General features: G+C 44.0%; 1 protein-coding gene across 2 annotated transcripts; it reads left to right on the plus strand.

Moving 5' to 3' along the window:
- The first annotated feature begins 4,291 nt into the window (after positions 1 to 4,291).
- LOC113424446 (zinc finger protein 165-like) lies at positions 4,292 to 15,201 on the plus strand. Of its 2 annotated transcripts, XM_087953202.1 has the most exons (4): positions 4,301 to 4,416; positions 11,528 to 12,422; positions 13,497 to 13,587; positions 14,184 to 15,201. In XM_087953202.1, exons 2-4 carry the CDS (start codon positions 11,634 to 11,636, stop codon positions 14,699 to 14,701), a joined length of 1,398 nt encoding a protein of 465 aa, XP_087809328.1. In that variant the 5' UTR covers positions 4,301 to 4,416; positions 11,528 to 11,633; the 3' UTR covers positions 14,702 to 15,201. The 2 variants fall into 2 exon arrangements, with proteins under 2 accessions (XP_087809329.1, XP_087809328.1); XM_087953203.1 differs by lacking the exon at positions 13,497 to 13,587 and having other exon boundaries at positions 4,292 to 4,416.
- Positions 15,202 to 17,571: the final 2,370 nt, after the last annotated feature.

Here is a 17,571-nt window from a genome sequence, read left to right on the forward strand (position 1 = left end):
AGTTACAAGGCACTGAAGAAAGTGACTTATCACCATTTTTCTACACTTACAACCCTTGCAGCATCCCCCATGGTCATATCATTTACATTCCGACGCTTGGCAACTGACTCACATTTATGATGCTCACAGTGTCCCGGGGTCACAAATGTTTCACTTAGCAACATAATTTTTGGGCTCTGTTGTCGTAAGTCGAGCACTACCTATAATACATACATACTTATATACATACATATCATATAGCATCTATCATATATGTGTGTGTATATATATAAAAGCGAAATACCACTCACGCATCATCACAAAATCTCCAGAACCATAAAGCCTACAAACTTGAAATTAGGCAGGTATGTTCCTCTTGGCTTCTAGGTGCTCACTAAGAAAGGATTTTTTGAAACGACCATCAGAACAATAGTATTTCCTATATTATTATTATTAACACGCTCTGACGCTAAGGAGTTCTACTCCCCCTTCCTTACCTGAAAATAAATCTGTTTTAAATGCAAAACACAAGCAGAGGAGTTTCAGTTTCACAGGGCCAAGCAGTGAAACTAAAGGTACAGAATAGTACACCAAGCAGTGTACTAAAGGTACAGAACAGTTGAGCTAAGCCACGGCCAGGCTCCTTGCTGTCTCCTTGCTCACACAGCAAATACTGTTTCAGTTTCCAAACAGCCCTCAACTCACACTGACAGGACACTAAACAGATGAATACCGATGGATCTTGTAGGCAGAGGCAGAATTCCCCCCCCCCTTATTTTCCTCCCCAAAAACTAAGCCCAATCACATAGTTTCGTAGCGAAGCATGGGTATCAAGCTAGTATATCATATATATCTATAAATCATATATATGAATTTATACAAAAGCGTAACATATCTCCACTTAATATCAGACTGGATTTTCAGGGAATACTACTCTCAAGGTTTGGTTTTTTAAAAAAGCCATTTTTTTTTTTTAATTAAGGAAAAAAATCCATAGCTTTGAAGTCTGAGTCTTCTTTTCAAAGACCACATCAGAACTTGGAGGGATGAGGGAGCTCACATTTCATGAGAAATCTTGTGAAATTTCAAGATCTACGTTTTAAAAAATGATTTCATTTTTTTTCTTAATGCACACACACATCTGCATGCGCGTGCACACACACACACACGAACTAAAACTCTGTTTCCTGTAACCTTTTAAGTGGGCAAAAGGATAAAACAGGGTAAAACCTTTTGAACCGAGGTACCTCAGACAGACTAACTTTTTAGAATGCACCTGTGGAATTGAGATTTTGCAAAACTGTTAAAACATTTTATGGCATAGGCATTATACTAAAGCAGCTTAGGACCTAGCCGGTTTTGTCTAGTGGTTAAGACATTGGACTAGAAAGTGGGAGGCCATGAGTTCAAGTCCCATCTTAGCCTTCTGGGTTACTTTGGGTAGCCCAGCCCACCTCACAGGATGGTAGTTGCGAGGAAAATATTGTTCCTTACTGGAATTTGGAATTTAAAAAAAAAAATTAAATAAAATATGGATTATTTCGTAAAACATGAATGAATAATAGTATAGTCAAATGATTGATTAATAATGATATTAATGTATTTAGGAATATTTGATTGACAATATGAGAATATATACAATGTAATTGTCAGCTGGTGCTCCATTCAAAATCCAAGAAAGAAATACTTAGACTCCTTTAATCAGAGAAAAGATATCTTTTACTGGAAATCAAGTGGTAGCAACAAAAGAATTCTGAATCTGAGAAAATGGGCGCGTAAATCACATATACAAAGTAATGGCAACGTTCCCACCCCCAATAGTTCAATTGGCTCATCCAATTAAAAGTGGTGTATATCATCATGTGGGCATCTCCAGGTGGTGATGAGGCCTCTGTCTGTGGACCTTGACATATTTTGATAAAGAGTCGCAGCTGCGCACAGCATAGGATAGAAACCTAAGCAAGAATCTACCCCCCCACAGCTTATACAGTTCTGGTTTATAACACCTCCAGCTCACTTCCCATAACCATATCCCCCCCTCCTCCCCCCGTTACTTATGACAGCCGAAAGATGCAAAGCAAAGGGAGAAAATCTTGAAGGCTGACAGTAATTGTAATTGAAGACTACGAAGTGGAAGCACAAAACAATTTGTAAACCAACCGACACACTCTATGTATATATATATGGAAGATGACTTGATGTTTTTATGTTTTGTTTGTCTATGTTTGTCTTAAAAAACAATAAAACTTTAAAAAACAAACAAACCATGGCCTCTTTTATGACTTGCGGACTTCAACTCCCAGAATTCCCCAGCATGCTGGCTAGGGATTTCCAGGAGTTGAAGAGGATAAGTCATGGCTGGCTCAGGAATTCTGGAAGTTGAAGTCCTCAAGTCATTAAAAGGGCCATGTTCCCTACCCTTAAATAATTTGGAAAAGGACAGAACTAGTTTTATGTTGTAGGAACCTTTTAGTTTCTCTCCCCAGCTTAGTTTATTTTTTTTATAAATTTATTTCAATCTTTATTTTAGTTTATTTTAATCATCAATATCCGATTGTTTCATTTGTATCCACACCGTTGAGTTATTACTGCCCTTCTTTACATCGCCTTCATCATTTTTAAAACTACTGCTTAAAAGAGACCAGGCCAGACAAGGAATAACAGATGGAAACGGAACAAGGAGATATTCAACCTGGAAATAAGGAGAAACTTTCTGACGGTGAGAACAATCAACCAATGGAACAGCTTTGCCCTCGGAAGTTGTGGGAGCTTCATCACTTGAGACTTTCAAGAAGAGACTGGACTGCCATTTGTCAGAAATGGTGTAGGGTCTCCTGCTTGGGTGGGTGGGTAGGGGTTGGATGAGATCAGGGGTCTCCAACCTTGACCCCTTTAAGCCTGAAGGACTTCAATTGCCAGAATTCTGGGAATTCTGGGAATTGAAGTCCTCCAGGCTTAAAGGGGCCAAGGTTGGAGACCCTGGACTAGATGACCTGTAAGGTCCCTTCCAACTCTGATTATCTGTTGATCTGTTAAGACTCGGACACCATCTCTTTTTTTTTGGGGGGGGGAGTCTTCCTCTCTCGCGAAAAACTACATTTCCCAGGAATCCCCGCGAGGCTCAAAGGAGGCTTTTCTCCCCTTCTCGTCTCCCCCTTTCCTTTTTTGCAAAGTGCGATCCGAGCAAAGAAGGAGCTTCAAAAAAAGAGAGAGAAAGAAAGAGAGAGAGAGAAAAGAAAGAGAGAGGGAAAAAAAAATCGACCTAAGCATCGAAGGAAGGGAAGGGGTGCAAGGGAAAATAAAACAATATTTTCACACTGGGATCCCATTGTTTCTTTTATTTTTTTTATTTTTCTTATATGTATCCATGTATTCATAACTATGTTTTTACTTATACCTATTATCTTGTAAGCAATTGACAAACCAGATAGCTAGCTAGCTAGATAGATAGATAGATAGAGACAGAGAGATAAAGATAGAGGTATGATACATAGATATGATCGATAGACAGACAGACAGATAGATAAAGATATAGAGGTATGATATGTAGATGATAGATAGATAGATAGATAGATAGATAAATAGATAGATAGATATACAGATAGATAGAGAGATAAAGATATAGAGATATGAAACATAGATATGATAGATAGACAGACAGACAGACAGATAGATGTGGAGATATACAGAAATACAGATAGCTAAAGATATAGAGGTATGATATGTAGATGATAGATAGATAGATAGATAGATAGATAGATAGATAGATTAGATGATAGATAGATAGATAGATAGATAGATAGATAGATGATAGATAGATAGATAGATGATAGATAGATAGATAGATAGATAGATAGATAGATAGATAGATAGATAGATAGATAGATATAGATAGATAGACAGGTAGAGATAGATAGATAGATGATAGATAGATAGATAGATAGATAGATAGATGGATGTAGAGATATATAGAGATAGAGAGATAAAGATATAGAGGTATGATACATAGATATGATAGATAGACAGACAGACAGACAGATATATGTGGAGATATGATAGATAAAGATATAGAGGTTTGATATGTATATGATAGATAGATAGATAGATAGATAGATAGATAGATAGATAGATAGATAGATAGATAGATAGATTCTGAGTGGGAAACCTTTTGCAAAAATCACCGCAAGGAAAGCTCTTTCAAAAGCTCCCCTCTGCCCCCTCCCCACCCCAATATTTAAAAAGTGCATTTCGGAGGCAATTTGCTATTCGACTCGGAGGAGCCTCACCCCTTCCTGCTCAGAGCCCTCCCACGGAAGCAGCTGTATTTGTTTAATACTTCTGGCTTCGCAGCGAGCTCCGCTTCCTTAATAGAAGGAGTGGGGGGGGGGAAAGAGGCGTCCTCGTTTCCGAGTGGGGGGGTCTCCCGCAGGAATCCGGGTGAGTGGCCGAATTCGGAGCGCGGGGTCCGAAGGCTCAAAAGGGGTTAAAAAGTGAAGGCCACCCCCCCACTCCCCTTTGATTTCGATGGGATCTGACTTCTCAACCCCAAAGCCCGGGAAATCCAAGGCAGATGGACTTCCTCGCAGCTCGAGAGTTGCCTCTTGAGCCATTTTCAAGGGGGGGGGAGACGTTTTTGGGTTGGGGGCGTGTGTGGGAACCAGGGTCTGGAAACCCCCCCCCTCCCCTTCTCTTCAGCTACCGAAGCTATTGGGACCTTTTGGTCCGGTCCCCCCCCCTCACCCTTGCAGCCCCAGAGCCAGGATGGGGGAAGGAGTGGGGAGACCCAATTCTAGTCCCCCCCCCCCGCTTCTTATTTTATTTTATTTGATTTATTTGATTTGTCAATCGCTTACAAGATAATAGGTATCAGTATAAACATAGTTATGAATTCATGAAGAGAAATAAAAAGAAACAATAGGACAGGGACGGTAGGCTTATGCATGCCACCTATTAACCAGGAGAATTAACCATAATTCTTAACCATGGTAGCTTATTGGTGTGGGGGGGGGGACGAGGGTCCTACTGGGGCAGCAGTCTTGCAGTATTTAGAGGGGCTGCCACCAAGAGGAGGTGGAGGGGCTCAAGTTATTTTCCAAAGTACCTGAAGGCAGGACAAGCCACAATGGGTGGAAACTAACCGAGGAGAGAAGCAACCTGGGATTAAGGAGAAACTTCCTAAGAGTGAGGACAATTCACCTGTGGAACAGCTTGCCACCAGAAGTTGTACGTGCTCCAACGCTGGAGGTTTTTAAGAAGAGACTTGTCTGAAATCAGGGGTTGCCACAAAGAAGAGAGAGTCAAGCTATTCTCCAAAGCTGCTGAAGGCAGGGCAAGAAGCCATGGCAAGGAGAGAAGCAACTTAGAGAACTAAGGAGAAATTTCCTGAGAGTTAGAACAATTACTCAGTGGAACAACTTGCCTCCAGAAGTTGTGGATGCTCCGACACTGGAAGTGTTTAAAACGATGTGGGATAACCATTTGTCTGAAGCGGTGTAAGCTTTCCTGCCTAGGCAGGGGGTTGGACTAGAACCGTGATGGCGAGCCTATGGCACGCATGCCACAGGTGGCACGCAGAGCAGCCATTTGTGCCGGCACGCGAGCTGCAGGCAAACTTACCTCACTGTGCATGTGCGCGCCTCACAGCTGATTGAGGCCTTTTTTGGCCTTTGGGCTTAAGGAAGGCTTCTGCAGGCTTCTGCAAGCTTTGCAGGCCGAAAACTAGCCCCGTTTAGTCACTTCTGGTATTTTCGGAAAAACAGGAAGTGATGAAACAGGGCTAGTTTTCGGCCTGCAACGCTTGCAGAAGCCTGCAGAAGCCTTCCTCAAGCCTTTGGGAGGCCAAAAAAGGCCTCAAGCCAGCCAAAAATCAGCTGTGAGGTGCAGTGCAGGTAAGGGGTGGGTGGATTGCACATGCATATGTGGGGGGGGGCACATTGCCTTCTGGGTGCTGGCACGCGAGCACGAGCGTGCAAGCGCGTGCACAATTTTTGACCCAGGAGCCCAAAAAGGTTAGCCACCATTGGACTAGAAGATCTCCAACGTCCCTTCCAACTATTCAATTCCAATTCCTATTCTGGATGGAATCTCCTGCTTGAGCTGGGGGCTGGACTAGAAGACCTCCAAGGTCCCTTCCAGATCTATTCTGACTCTGATTCAGTCCTTCTCTTATAGCTCAATCTATTTGGGAGTGGGGATGGGGTAGAAACTGGGGTGTTCTCCCTGACCTCCTTGAGTTTCTAAAAAAAAATGCTTAAACTCCTATGTGGAGTTCAGCCAGTCCTTTGAATTGTAACTGCATCTGAGGTGCCAAGTTGTTAGGAATATGAGTCACCTAACAGCTATTTGGGTTAGAAATATATATAAACCAGGATAGACATTTTAAAACTGTATCTTTAAGAAAATGCAAAACTGTAATTAGGTGTGGTTTCTCAAACGGCCATAAGATGGAGCCAGAAACCTGGTTTGTCTTAGTCTGAGTCTCAGAAGAGAGTGTGAGTGTATCTCTGTTTCCTTCTGTTGGAAAGTATTGCCGTTCCTCCATTTCTTCTAATTGATATTACTGGGTTTAATGTAAGTCTGATACTGAACTGTTTTTGACACTGGACTTTGATATTTGGATTATCCCTGGATTGAAAACTGACTGATTTAACTTGTGAATGACTTTGGATTGCTTATTTTGGACTTTGCTTAAACCTTTCTGGAAGTAAAAACCTACATTTACTGTACAGTGTATCTGTGTACTGTGTGTGTATTATTCAAACACTTCTCTCAAATACGTCTCCCTGTATGCGCTCATTCTCCTAATGGGAAATTACCTCAACACAAGTCACAAAAGACTTGCCAAGGTGAAGATGCTTTGCAAATACAGGTAGCTCTCGACGTACGACCCACCTGTAAGCATTGGACTTTTCCCCTTCAACCGAAAAGAATGAACTTCTGAAAACTAGGTGTTTCAAAAGGAATTCTTTGTTGAAAGGGATTTAGTCCCAACACTAGTCAAAGCAGAGTCTAAAATATTTCCAGGCATACAGTCATAGATAAAGGAAGTTAGAATCCCTCCCCTTATTTAGATGTGGATTTAGTCAAACAAAGAACCAACATGTTAATTCCCCCCTCCCCTTCTCTGAGAACCTATCTTAGCAGAGTCCCAGGAGTGTCTTCCAGAACTGGAATTTTTATGGTCCCTTCTCATTTTGTCATCTCTTCAAGAGGTGACAAGTTTCTAGACATCTGGCTCCACTCCTCCAGTTGTATATCATATGCAAGTTATACAGAATCAATATAGGATTTAATATATTCAGGTTACATCAAAAAGGATTACTTGTACCAACTCCCCCCGTTCTTCTTCCATTGAAGAATGGCAGATACATGGACCTGACTCTTGTTGAAGTCCACAAGTCTTAAAAGTTGCTAAGTCTTAAAGCTGCCAGGAATTCTGGGGGTTGAAGTCCACAGGTCTTCAAGTTGCCAAGTTTGATGACCTCTGGAATAACCGCACATCAGAATTGTAGAAACGAAAAAAAATTAAAATGGATTAGACATAGTTATAAAGCAATAAGATAAGCTGGTGAAATAGATATATTGGATATTACTTATTTTATTCATATGGGAATGTGATTATTGTTATATTGATAAGAGTATTAATATTAATTGTAAGCACCCGAAATATGTACCTAATCGACACACGGTTGAAATGGAATGGATTTATTGTATGTAAAAGTTAAAAAAAATTGGGGGGTGGGGGGTGAAATCATAAACTGTAGAAACACCATTGCACAAATTGGGGAGAAAAATGGAGGTAGTCCTCACAACAGTTCATTTAGTGACCGTTTGAAGTTACAATGGCACTGAAAAAAGTGACTTATGACCATTTTCACACTTAATGACAGTTGCAGCATCCCCCGTGGTCATGTGATCAAAATTCAGGTGCTTGGCAACTGACTCATATTTATGATGGTTACAATGTCCTGAGGTCATGTGATCCCGTTTTGCGACCCTCTTGACAAGCCAATGGGGGAGGCAGATTCACTTAACTGTGTTACTAATTTAACCACCACAGTGGTTTCACTTAACAACTGTGGCAAAAAAAAGTCAAAAAAATGGGGCAAAACCTGCTTAACAACATCAATTTTGGAGTCAATGGTCATAAGTTGAGGACTACATGTATTTTCCTACTATTAGTTCAGAATTTATCTCCATCCAGTTTTTAAATACTGACCAAGTTCCCTGAAGGGTGGCTGCTGTTTTTTTTTTAACCCTCTGGGAGTCCTCTCCTGGAGTTGTGGGTTCAATTCCTACCTCCATCCCCCTCATTGTTGTATTTTTAAAAAAATAGCAATTGGGACTGGAATTATTGTTGCTAAGCGATGCGAAATCACATATTTGCGCTGCTTAGCAACAGCAATTCTGGCAGTCCCAGTTGTTAATTGTTAAGCTAGAACAGGGGTCCCCAAACTTGGCAACTTGAAGACTTGTGGACTTCAACTCCCAGAATTCCTCGCAGTTTTAAGACTTGGCAACTTGAAGACTTGTGGACTTCAACTCCCAGAATTCCTCGGCAGCTTTAAAACTTGGCAACTTGAAGACTTGTGGACTTCAACTCCCAGAATTCCTGGCAACTGCTTTAAGACTTGGCAACTTGAAGACTTGTGGACTTCAACCCCCAGAATTCCTCGCAGCTTTAAGACTTGGCAACTTGAAGACTTGTGGACTTCAACTCCCAGAATTCCTGGCAGCTTTAAAACTTGGCAACTTGAAGACTTGTGGACTTCAACTCCCAGAATTCCTGGCAACTGCTTTAAGACTTGGCAACTTGAAGACTTGTGGACTTCAACCCCCAGACTTCCTGGCAACTCATTTAAGACTTGGCAACTTGAAGGCTTGTGGACTTCAACTCCCAGAATTCCTGGTAGCTTTAAGACTTGGCAACTTGAAGACTTGTGGACTTCAACTCCCAGAATTCCTGGCAGCTTGAAGACTTGGCAGACTTGAAGACTTGTGGACTTCAACTCCCAGAATTCCTGGCAACTGCTTTAAGACTTGGCAACTTGAAGACTTGTGGACTTCAACCCCCAGACTTCCTGGCAACTGATTTAAGACTTGGCAACTTGAAGGCTTGTGGAATTCAACTCCCAGAATTCCTGGCAACTTGAAGGCTTGGCAACTTGAAGGCTTGGCAACTTGAAGACTTGTGGACTTCAACTCCCAGAATTCCTGGCAGCTTGAAGACTTGGCAACTTGAAGACTTGTGGACTTCAACTCCCAGAATTCTTGGCAGCTTGAAGACTTGGCAACTTGAAGGCTTGTGGACTTCAACTCCAAGAATTCCTGGCAGCTTGAAGACTTGTGGACTATGCTGGGTGGAGAATTCCGGGAGTTGAAGTCCACAAGCCTTCAAGTTGCCAAGTTTGGAGACCTCTGAGCTAGAAGCATGTGGGTTGTTAAGTGAGGACCTCACAGGATTGTGACTGTCTGCCAGCTTGCCCGTTCTTTGCTTGTGGGAAACTGGCAATGAACATCCGAAATCATGATTAAGTGACCCTGGGACACTGCAAAAGTTGGAACTCAAAGGATGGGTCAGAAGTATCACTCGTTCAGTGCCATCCTACCTTTGAATGGTTGCTGAATGAACGGTTCTAAGTCAACAACGAACATCCCTGACAGTTCGCTTAGTTGACCATTTGAAGTTACAACGGCACTGTAAAGAGAGATTTTTGACCAGTTTTCACACTTACGGACTGTGGCAATGTCCCCATGATCCTGCGATGAAAAGTTTGGGCCCTTGCAACTGTGATCACCATTTGTAATCAACCGAAGTGGGGGAGGAGCCAGATTCGCTTAATGACCTCATGATTCGCTGAACAACCGCAGTGAGTCACTAAAGACCGTAAATTAGATTAAAAGAGCAAAAGACCGTAGATTAGATTAACAAGAGTTGGAAGGGACCTTGTAGGTCATCTAGTCCAGCCCCCCCCCCGTCCAAGCAGGAGACCCTACACCATTTCTGACAAAATGGCCGTCCAGTTTCTTCTTGAAAGCCTCCAGGGATGAAGCTCCCACGACTTCCGAGGGCAACTTCTGTTCCATGGATTGATTGTCAGAAAATGTCGTAAAGTGAGGCAAACCTCACTCACTTAAAGCAACACAAATTTGGGGTTCAGCTTGTTATCCATTGAAGACTACCTTTGATGTGTCAAACAAGCTTCAGGGCCCCCTGTTTGATTGGCAGGGGATTGGCCTAGAACAGGGTGTCCAACCTTGGCAACTTTAAGACTTGGGACTTCAACTCCCAGAATTCTGGCTGAGAATTCTGAAGTCCACAAGTCTTAAAGTTGCCAAGGTTGGACACCCTGGCCTAGAAGGTCCCTTCCAACTCTGCTATTCTGTTAAAGTTCTTTTTGTTCAGAAAAAGCTTTTTTTTTATTATTTTTATAACAAAAACAAACAAAACCATCTTTCAGTTTTCCAGCGTTGTCGGTTGGGTACACATACCTTGTGCCCATAATAATATCATACATTTCTTACTTAATTTATAATTATAGCCATTCTAATCGCTATTTTATATCACATTGGTCAATCGTTGTATTATCATTAACCTATCATTATCCTCTTTCAAAAGTATATTCCATCCTTGCCTAAGTTACATTCATTCTCTTATTCAATCCTAATCAATCAGTTATTTTATTGCTATGATCACATATTTAACTTCTTACTCTTCTCTCTATCTATTCATGTAATAAATTCTAAATCTTATAATAGTCTTTTCCTGCTTCTCTTTTAAAATTCTGTTTGAAGACAGGCAGGTTCTCTTCTCTTGCAGATTTACAAGTTGATGGGTTTTGGGGTGGAGGCCCCGCTTCTCCTCCCTGGTTTAGGTGACTTCCCTCCCCCCTTTCTTTCCTTAAGGACTTGGTTCCTTCTTTTAAATAACTCCCTGAAGAGATCTTTTAGAGAAAAGATCCCTGGCTTTTGTCCACTCACATGCCTGCTTCCTCTTGAGGTCGGGCAGCTTCCGCCTAGTCTCACAGGGCCCAACCTGTTTCTCTCCTGTGGGAAGGGTGGAAGTGTGAACTTGAGAGTCAGGGGAGGCTAGAAGTGTTCGGAAACTGAGGCACTGGAGACTAAAACATACGATGAACGGTTGCAGGAACTGGGCCTGGCTAGTCTAGTGAAGAGAAGGACCAGGGGAGACAGGATAGCGGTCTTCCAATATTTGAGGGGCTGCCACAGAGAGGAAGGAGTGAAGCTATTTTCTAAAGCGCCTGTAGGCCAGACAAGGAATAATGGATGGAAACTGAACAAGGAGAGATTTAACCTGGAAATAAGGAGAAACTTTCTGACAGTGAGAACAATCAACCAATGGAACAGAAGTTGCCTTCAGAAGTTGTGGGAGCTTCATCACTTGAGGCTTTCAAGAAGAGATTGGACTCTCATCTGTCAGAAATGGTGTAGGGTCTCCCACTTGGGCGGGGAGGGTGGACTAGATGACCTACAAAGGTCCGTTCCAACTCTGATGATCTATTATTATCTGACTTTTGTCCCCCTACAGAACGCCAGAAAAAGCATTTTGGCCATCGACTGTAGGTTTTTCCCTTCAGGGATCGTCTTGTCTCAGTTTGGAGAGATTCCGGCTCGTCCATTGCCGCACAAATTCCATGGCCGACGGAGAGGTGCCCCGGACGGGATTCAGCCTGCAGTTGCAAGCCGCTTTGGAGAAGTGGATGCAGCCGGGGTTCAAGAGGCAGGATCTGGGCCGAGCGGCTTCCAAATCAGGCGAGGAGTTGGAAGGAGACCGGAAGAGCTGCAGAGGGCCGGAGGGAGCGGAGCAACTGGTCAAACAGGAACCGGACCTGGTCTCTCAACAGTGGGAAGCCCAGTGGCAGGAATTCCTGAAGATGTCTGAATCCCAGCAGCCCTGGGGTTTTGTGTCCCTGGTCCAGGAGGAGCCGCCCCCCTGGGATGACGCCAAGGCCTTCCTGGCTTCCTTCGAGCAGGTAGCCGAGGCCTGCCAGTGGCCCAGGGAGGAGTGGGCGTCCCACCTGTTGCCCGCCCTCCGAGGAGAAGCCGAGCGCGCCTATTGCAACCTTGGAAGCGCCGAGCGAGAGGATTATGGGAAAGTGAAGGCGGCCATTTTGCACAGGGACGCCCTCGGCCGCGAGAAGCTGCGCCAGCATTTCCGCCGCTTCTGCTACCAGGAGGCCGAGGGCCCGCGGGGGGCGTACAGCCGGCTGCAGGAGCTTTGCCATCAATGGCTGAAGGTGGAGCACCATTCCAAGGAGCAGATCCTGGAACTGTTGATCCTGGAGCAATTTTTGGCCATCCTGCCGCCCGAGATCCAGAGCTGGGTCCGTGGAAACAGCCCCGAGACTTGCATCCAGGCGGTGTCTCTGGCTGAGGACTTTCTGCAAATGCAAGCGGAAGGTCACCAGCATCAAGAACAGGAGGTAAGTCGACCTCCTTTGCAGTATTATGACCCAGACTGAACCAGAATCACGAAACAGACACCTTGTCCTGAAAAAAACAAAAACCCTTTTAATTTGGTTAATGTGAATTCCTGGCATTCACACACCCAGAAAAGTCCCGGCAATAATCCTGCAAGGACTGCCTTATCAGTCCTTGGATAGTTGCCAGGCCGAGAGCTTCCAGTCGCAACGCTGTAAATTAATTCCTGACAAGGAGTCTCCGAGGCACAAACCACGATAAGCCAATCTTCATAATAATAAGTGAACTAATTGTCTCCTGCAACCACCATTCCCCTTTTGCTTCTATTTATTCCCCAGGGAGGGGTCATTCAGCGTCCACGTAGGCCTTTCTTTCTTAGTTGGCCTCTGTTCCTTAGTTGTTCCCTTCTCCTGACAGCTCGGCGCATACGCCCATCTGGAATAGGCTCCAGCTGTTCTTCTTCCACACTTATCTCCGACTCCATAGGCAGCTGGGAAATGTCGGATGGCCCTGGCTTCATCTCTTGTGTCTGACGCAGAACACCCATTAGAGCAGGGGTAGTCAACCTTTTTATACCTACCACCCACTTTTGTATCTCTGTTAGTAGTAAAAATTTTCTGTAACCGCCCACCGGTTCCACAGTAATGGTGATTTATAAAGTAGGGGACAAAACCCCTACCGCCCACCATGAAAGCTGGAACACCCACTAGTGGGCTGTAGGGACCAGGTTGATTACCACTACATTAGAGCCTTCCCCAGACACCAGGACTGGCCAGAGTTCCTCCCCAACCTCCTCACTGTCTGAGTCTGCCGCTGGTAGCTGGTGGGGCACAACACCAGGTGTGTGACACAAGAGATACGAGTCAATGTTCAGGACTGGCAGCTGTGCCCTCAAAAGAACTCAGGGCCTGGCAGAACGCCGAGTCCAGAACCTGCCATTACCTAAAGTGGTTCCAGGGTATGCCAGCCCTTCAACTTAATCTAGACCAGAAGTCTCCAACCTTAGCAACTTGAAGACCTCTCTTCCCCATCTCTCTCCCTGCCTTGTTGAAACAGATGTTTTCTCCTGTTTCCAGGTGCTCAAGGAAGTGAGGGATGCTGCAGAGGATTGTGGGAAGGGACCACTGTTCAGGGAGGCTAATCATGAGGGGAACTCTGGAGATGCCGGTGAGTGATACAAACGGACGAGTTAAAGCCAGTTGGTCGAATACTTGGATGCGGTGCAGTTCCTTTGGGGGTGGATATTTTAATTCCATCCCTTTCTTTCTTCAGCTCCCTTCCCATTACTATCCACCTGCCAAACGGCTCCAAAACATTTTCTTTAGATTTCTACGAGCTGATCACCCGGCATTGTCCGGGTATTTATTTATCCTAAACCTTGTATTAGATAGGAAAAGCCTTGATTTCAGCAATCCGGAAGAAACGTCATTTCTAATGTTGGATTTTCCCCGTTACCAGAGAGAGCCCCCTTGTAGAGTACTGTGAAGCCGTTACCATGGCAACTCCACAGCGCTGTACAGTAGAAGCCATTTTAAAGCACAACTGGCTGTATCTTAACAGACCACAAGAACACAGACAACCCCCGAGGAGTGTTAGGGGTGTCTTACCCCCACAGTATTTTTTTTCAGAGATTAATCAGTGTGCCAAATTTGGTTGAAATTGCTCGAGGCGTTCCAGAGATATGCTGAAAAACACACATACACACACACTTTTATATAGAGAGATTTGGGATTATTATTATTATTTTTTCATTTCTCCCATAGGTGAAGGGAGTAGAGGCATTGACAAAATGGAGAAATACACGCTGGAGAATTCTGAGGCCGAAACATCACACGAGTTGCTCAGCGGGAGAATGGAAGAGCAGGCAGCTCAGTTCGATGAGCAGGAAAACCTTTCCCAAAGCCAAGATAGACTCATTTGGCCCCAGAAATTTCTTCCCAAGGAGATGGGCAATAGCGCCGTTCCTTGCCGAGGAAGTTACAGGGAGCTCGGCCAGTCCAAAACGCCCATGGTTAAGAAGTACGGGGCCTCCAGCGTCATCGCCAGGAGTTTCTACCATAAATCAAACTTCACTAAACAAAAAAAAATCCACCCGGGGGAAAAAACCTACAGCTGTTTGAATTGCGGGCGGCGATTCAGTCGCAGGTCGAATCTTAAACGCCACGAGGGGATCCACACGGGGGAGAGACCCCACGAGTGCTTGGAGTGTGGGAAGAAGTTCACTCGGAAGTCTTACCTCCTTAAACACAGCACTGTTCACATGTATGGAGGATCGACATAGCGGTTGGGGAGAAAAGTGGTTGCGGATAGAAAAATCGATACTGTGTGGCGAAAACGAGTCAAAAAGGGGGATTTGATTCTCCTTCAGATCTTTATTGTTCTCAGGGAGCATCTATTGCCGGCTACGTTGGGAATCCTGGGAAATACTAAGGTCTTGGGAAAATGTTAATTTGGGATACACAATATGGAGGGTCCCTCCAGAGTGTCATAAATTTGGGGGGAGGGGGAGCTCATCGTTCACAAGAGGGAGGGAGAGATTACACAAATCTTGATTAGATGCCAGTCTGTTTCCACCTCATTCCTTCTTGAGTTACAGGATGCCGTAACTCGGTTCCAAGACCATTATTATTTGGGATTTTGCTATTTGTTTTTTTGGGGGGGGCTATTTCGCCTGTTAAAACAGGAGTGAAGACGTATATGCCAAAGCTTAAATCTGAACGTCTTATTTGGAAGGCTGAAAAGTTTCTATATAACAGCACAGAAGATCTTAAATATAACTGTGAGACAAGTAATAAGCTTTGAATTCCATCAGCAGACTAGTCCACGAGGAACAGCTGCCAGGCAGAGAAGCTGTTCCTTGGAGAATTAGAAACGCTCCAGCATCAAATCTGAGTGATCCAAATCCACTCGTATTAATCTGAGCAGATTGGTTACTTCCAACATGATAAGAGGGCAGTGGTGTCAAACTGGTGGCCTCCATGGGCTGGATGCCTTACGTGGAGTCCGTGCCCGCTCTGGCTCCGCAAAGGCAAAAAAATGTCACAATACGTCACGTGATGTCATCAAGTTTGACACCTATGATATAGGGAATGAAACTTCCCCTCCCCCGTCCCCCCAATAGCCATTTTACCTTTATAGTTTCTCCTTGGTGGTTTGATCTATTTCAATGTTTCTGAACCTTGGCAAATTTAACACATGTGGGTGGCAAACATCTTAAAGTGGCCGACATCCAGAAATGCCGGTTTATTCGATTCAATTGATACGATCACCTTCCTTTCCCCAAGTGAATGGCTCATAGTGTTAAAAACACAATAATATGCCTCCCCAAAAATCCAGGTCAGGAAAACATGACCGAAGAAAACGCATCGAAACTTCTGTGGCGCCAGGAGCAAACTTCACCAGAAGTATATTAATGCAGGGGTCCCCAACCACCGTCCTCGGACCGGTACCAGTCCGTGGAACAAGTCCTACCGGGCCGCTGGTTTGCTGGGCACCGCCATCTTTTTTTGATGAAAAAGTGCTTCCGGTGAGCTTTTCCGGGTAGAAAGCTCACCGGAAGCACTTTTTCATCAAAAAAAGATGGCGGCGCCCAGCTAATGCCGCTACCGGGCCGCGCCATAAAAAAGGTTGGGGATACCGGGCCGCGGCATAAGAAAGGTTGGGGATCATTGTATTAATGCATCCGAAGAGCTCCAGGGCTGTTTTGTTCAATATGTGAGGGAAAAAAACAGTTGTTTTTTTTTTTTTTTTGGTGTCCTAAAGGCTGTGGCAGAGCTGGGAATCACGTGGTTGTCAAAAATCAAGATGCTGATTTGGGAAAAATGCTCCTTCGCAGAAGAGCCTCCTTGAAGAAGAAAATCCAGCTAGAACTTTTTGATGAATGGTGGTTCTTCATCCCCTGTCTGTTTGCGGAGCTCCTTAATTTGAGACGCTTGCAAGGACGCCCAACTGGGTCTCCATGGATCAGTATCCAGCTCTAATTCTCAATCCAGCCCCTCTCCCCTCTTCCTACTATTCCTGCCAGCCCTTTCAAAGCAGCGTTTTTCACCTTTGCCTCATTTTAAAATGAGTGGACTTCGACTCCCAGAATTCCTCTGCCAGCGTGGTTGAATTGGGGAATCCTGGGAACGGAAGTCCACGGATCTTTAAATTCGCCAAACTTGAGAAACGCTGCTTCAGAGAAAAAGCTCCCAGCTGTCCTCTGCCTTTCTCCATCTCTGTTCAGAGCCTGCTAGATGTAAATCCACGTTTCTCTTTTTGTTTTTCCCCCATGCACACACATTAAACGAAAAGCTTGCGGTCTAATTGTAGTTGTTTTGAGTAATTATCGCCCCTCTTTAAAGAAGTTATTCTCCTTTTATTTGCTGGAAATAAACCTGGGCAGGTAGTATACCTGAGTTTTTTTTTTTCTCCTGTTCCTGGTGGGGGTTCACGTAAGGGTATAAAAAAGGTTGCATGATTACCAGGGTGAAGTCAAAAAAACCAGGGAATTTTTGAGCTTGTCTTCTGTTCCCATAGCTACTGTGGGCCCTTTTGAAGTCTTGAAAAAAAGACAGTGAATGTAAAGATGCCTTGAGTGGAATTGGGATGAATAAAGTTCTCTAAACAACCGTGCCATTTTTTTTTTCACTTGAGTTAATAATCACTTGCTATCAAGATTGCCTGTTCTAATGGATCGCCCAGCTTAACCGAAAGATTAACTTAATCTTACAGTCAAACAGTTAAAAAGAAGAAAAATTCTTGTCCATAGATCTCTCTTGTGGGAATCCAGCCATTGTTTAACTGCATTGTAGCAACTGGGCCATTATCTTAAATCAGGGTCAACTTTAACCTATGTGGACTTCAACTCCCAGAATTCCCCAGCCAAGCTATGTTGGCTTGGCTGGGGAATTCTGGGAGTTGAAGTCCACATAACTTAAAAGTTGCCAAGGTTAACGCTGCCTTAAAACAATAGGCATAGCATGCTATATGAACACAAGTGGTTTGTTACTGAAGATCGAAGATTATATGTAGTGTCTGAATGTAGCCATTGGGAAAGCTGACAGTGGAAAGAGAAAGGAACAACAGGAGTATCTTAAGCCATTACCATTTAGCAGAGTGATCTGCAACACAAATTTGTAGTGTAGCAATTCAAAACTGGCCAAGCTTAAA

This window comes from Notechis scutatus, chromosome 2 (genome assembly GCF_049901735.1).
Source record: "Notechis scutatus isolate UNSWTSFEM ecotype Mainland chromosome 2, rNotScu1.2, whole genome shotgun sequence".
Classification (NCBI taxonomy): domain Eukaryota; kingdom Metazoa; phylum Chordata; class Lepidosauria; order Squamata; family Elapidae; genus Notechis; species Notechis scutatus.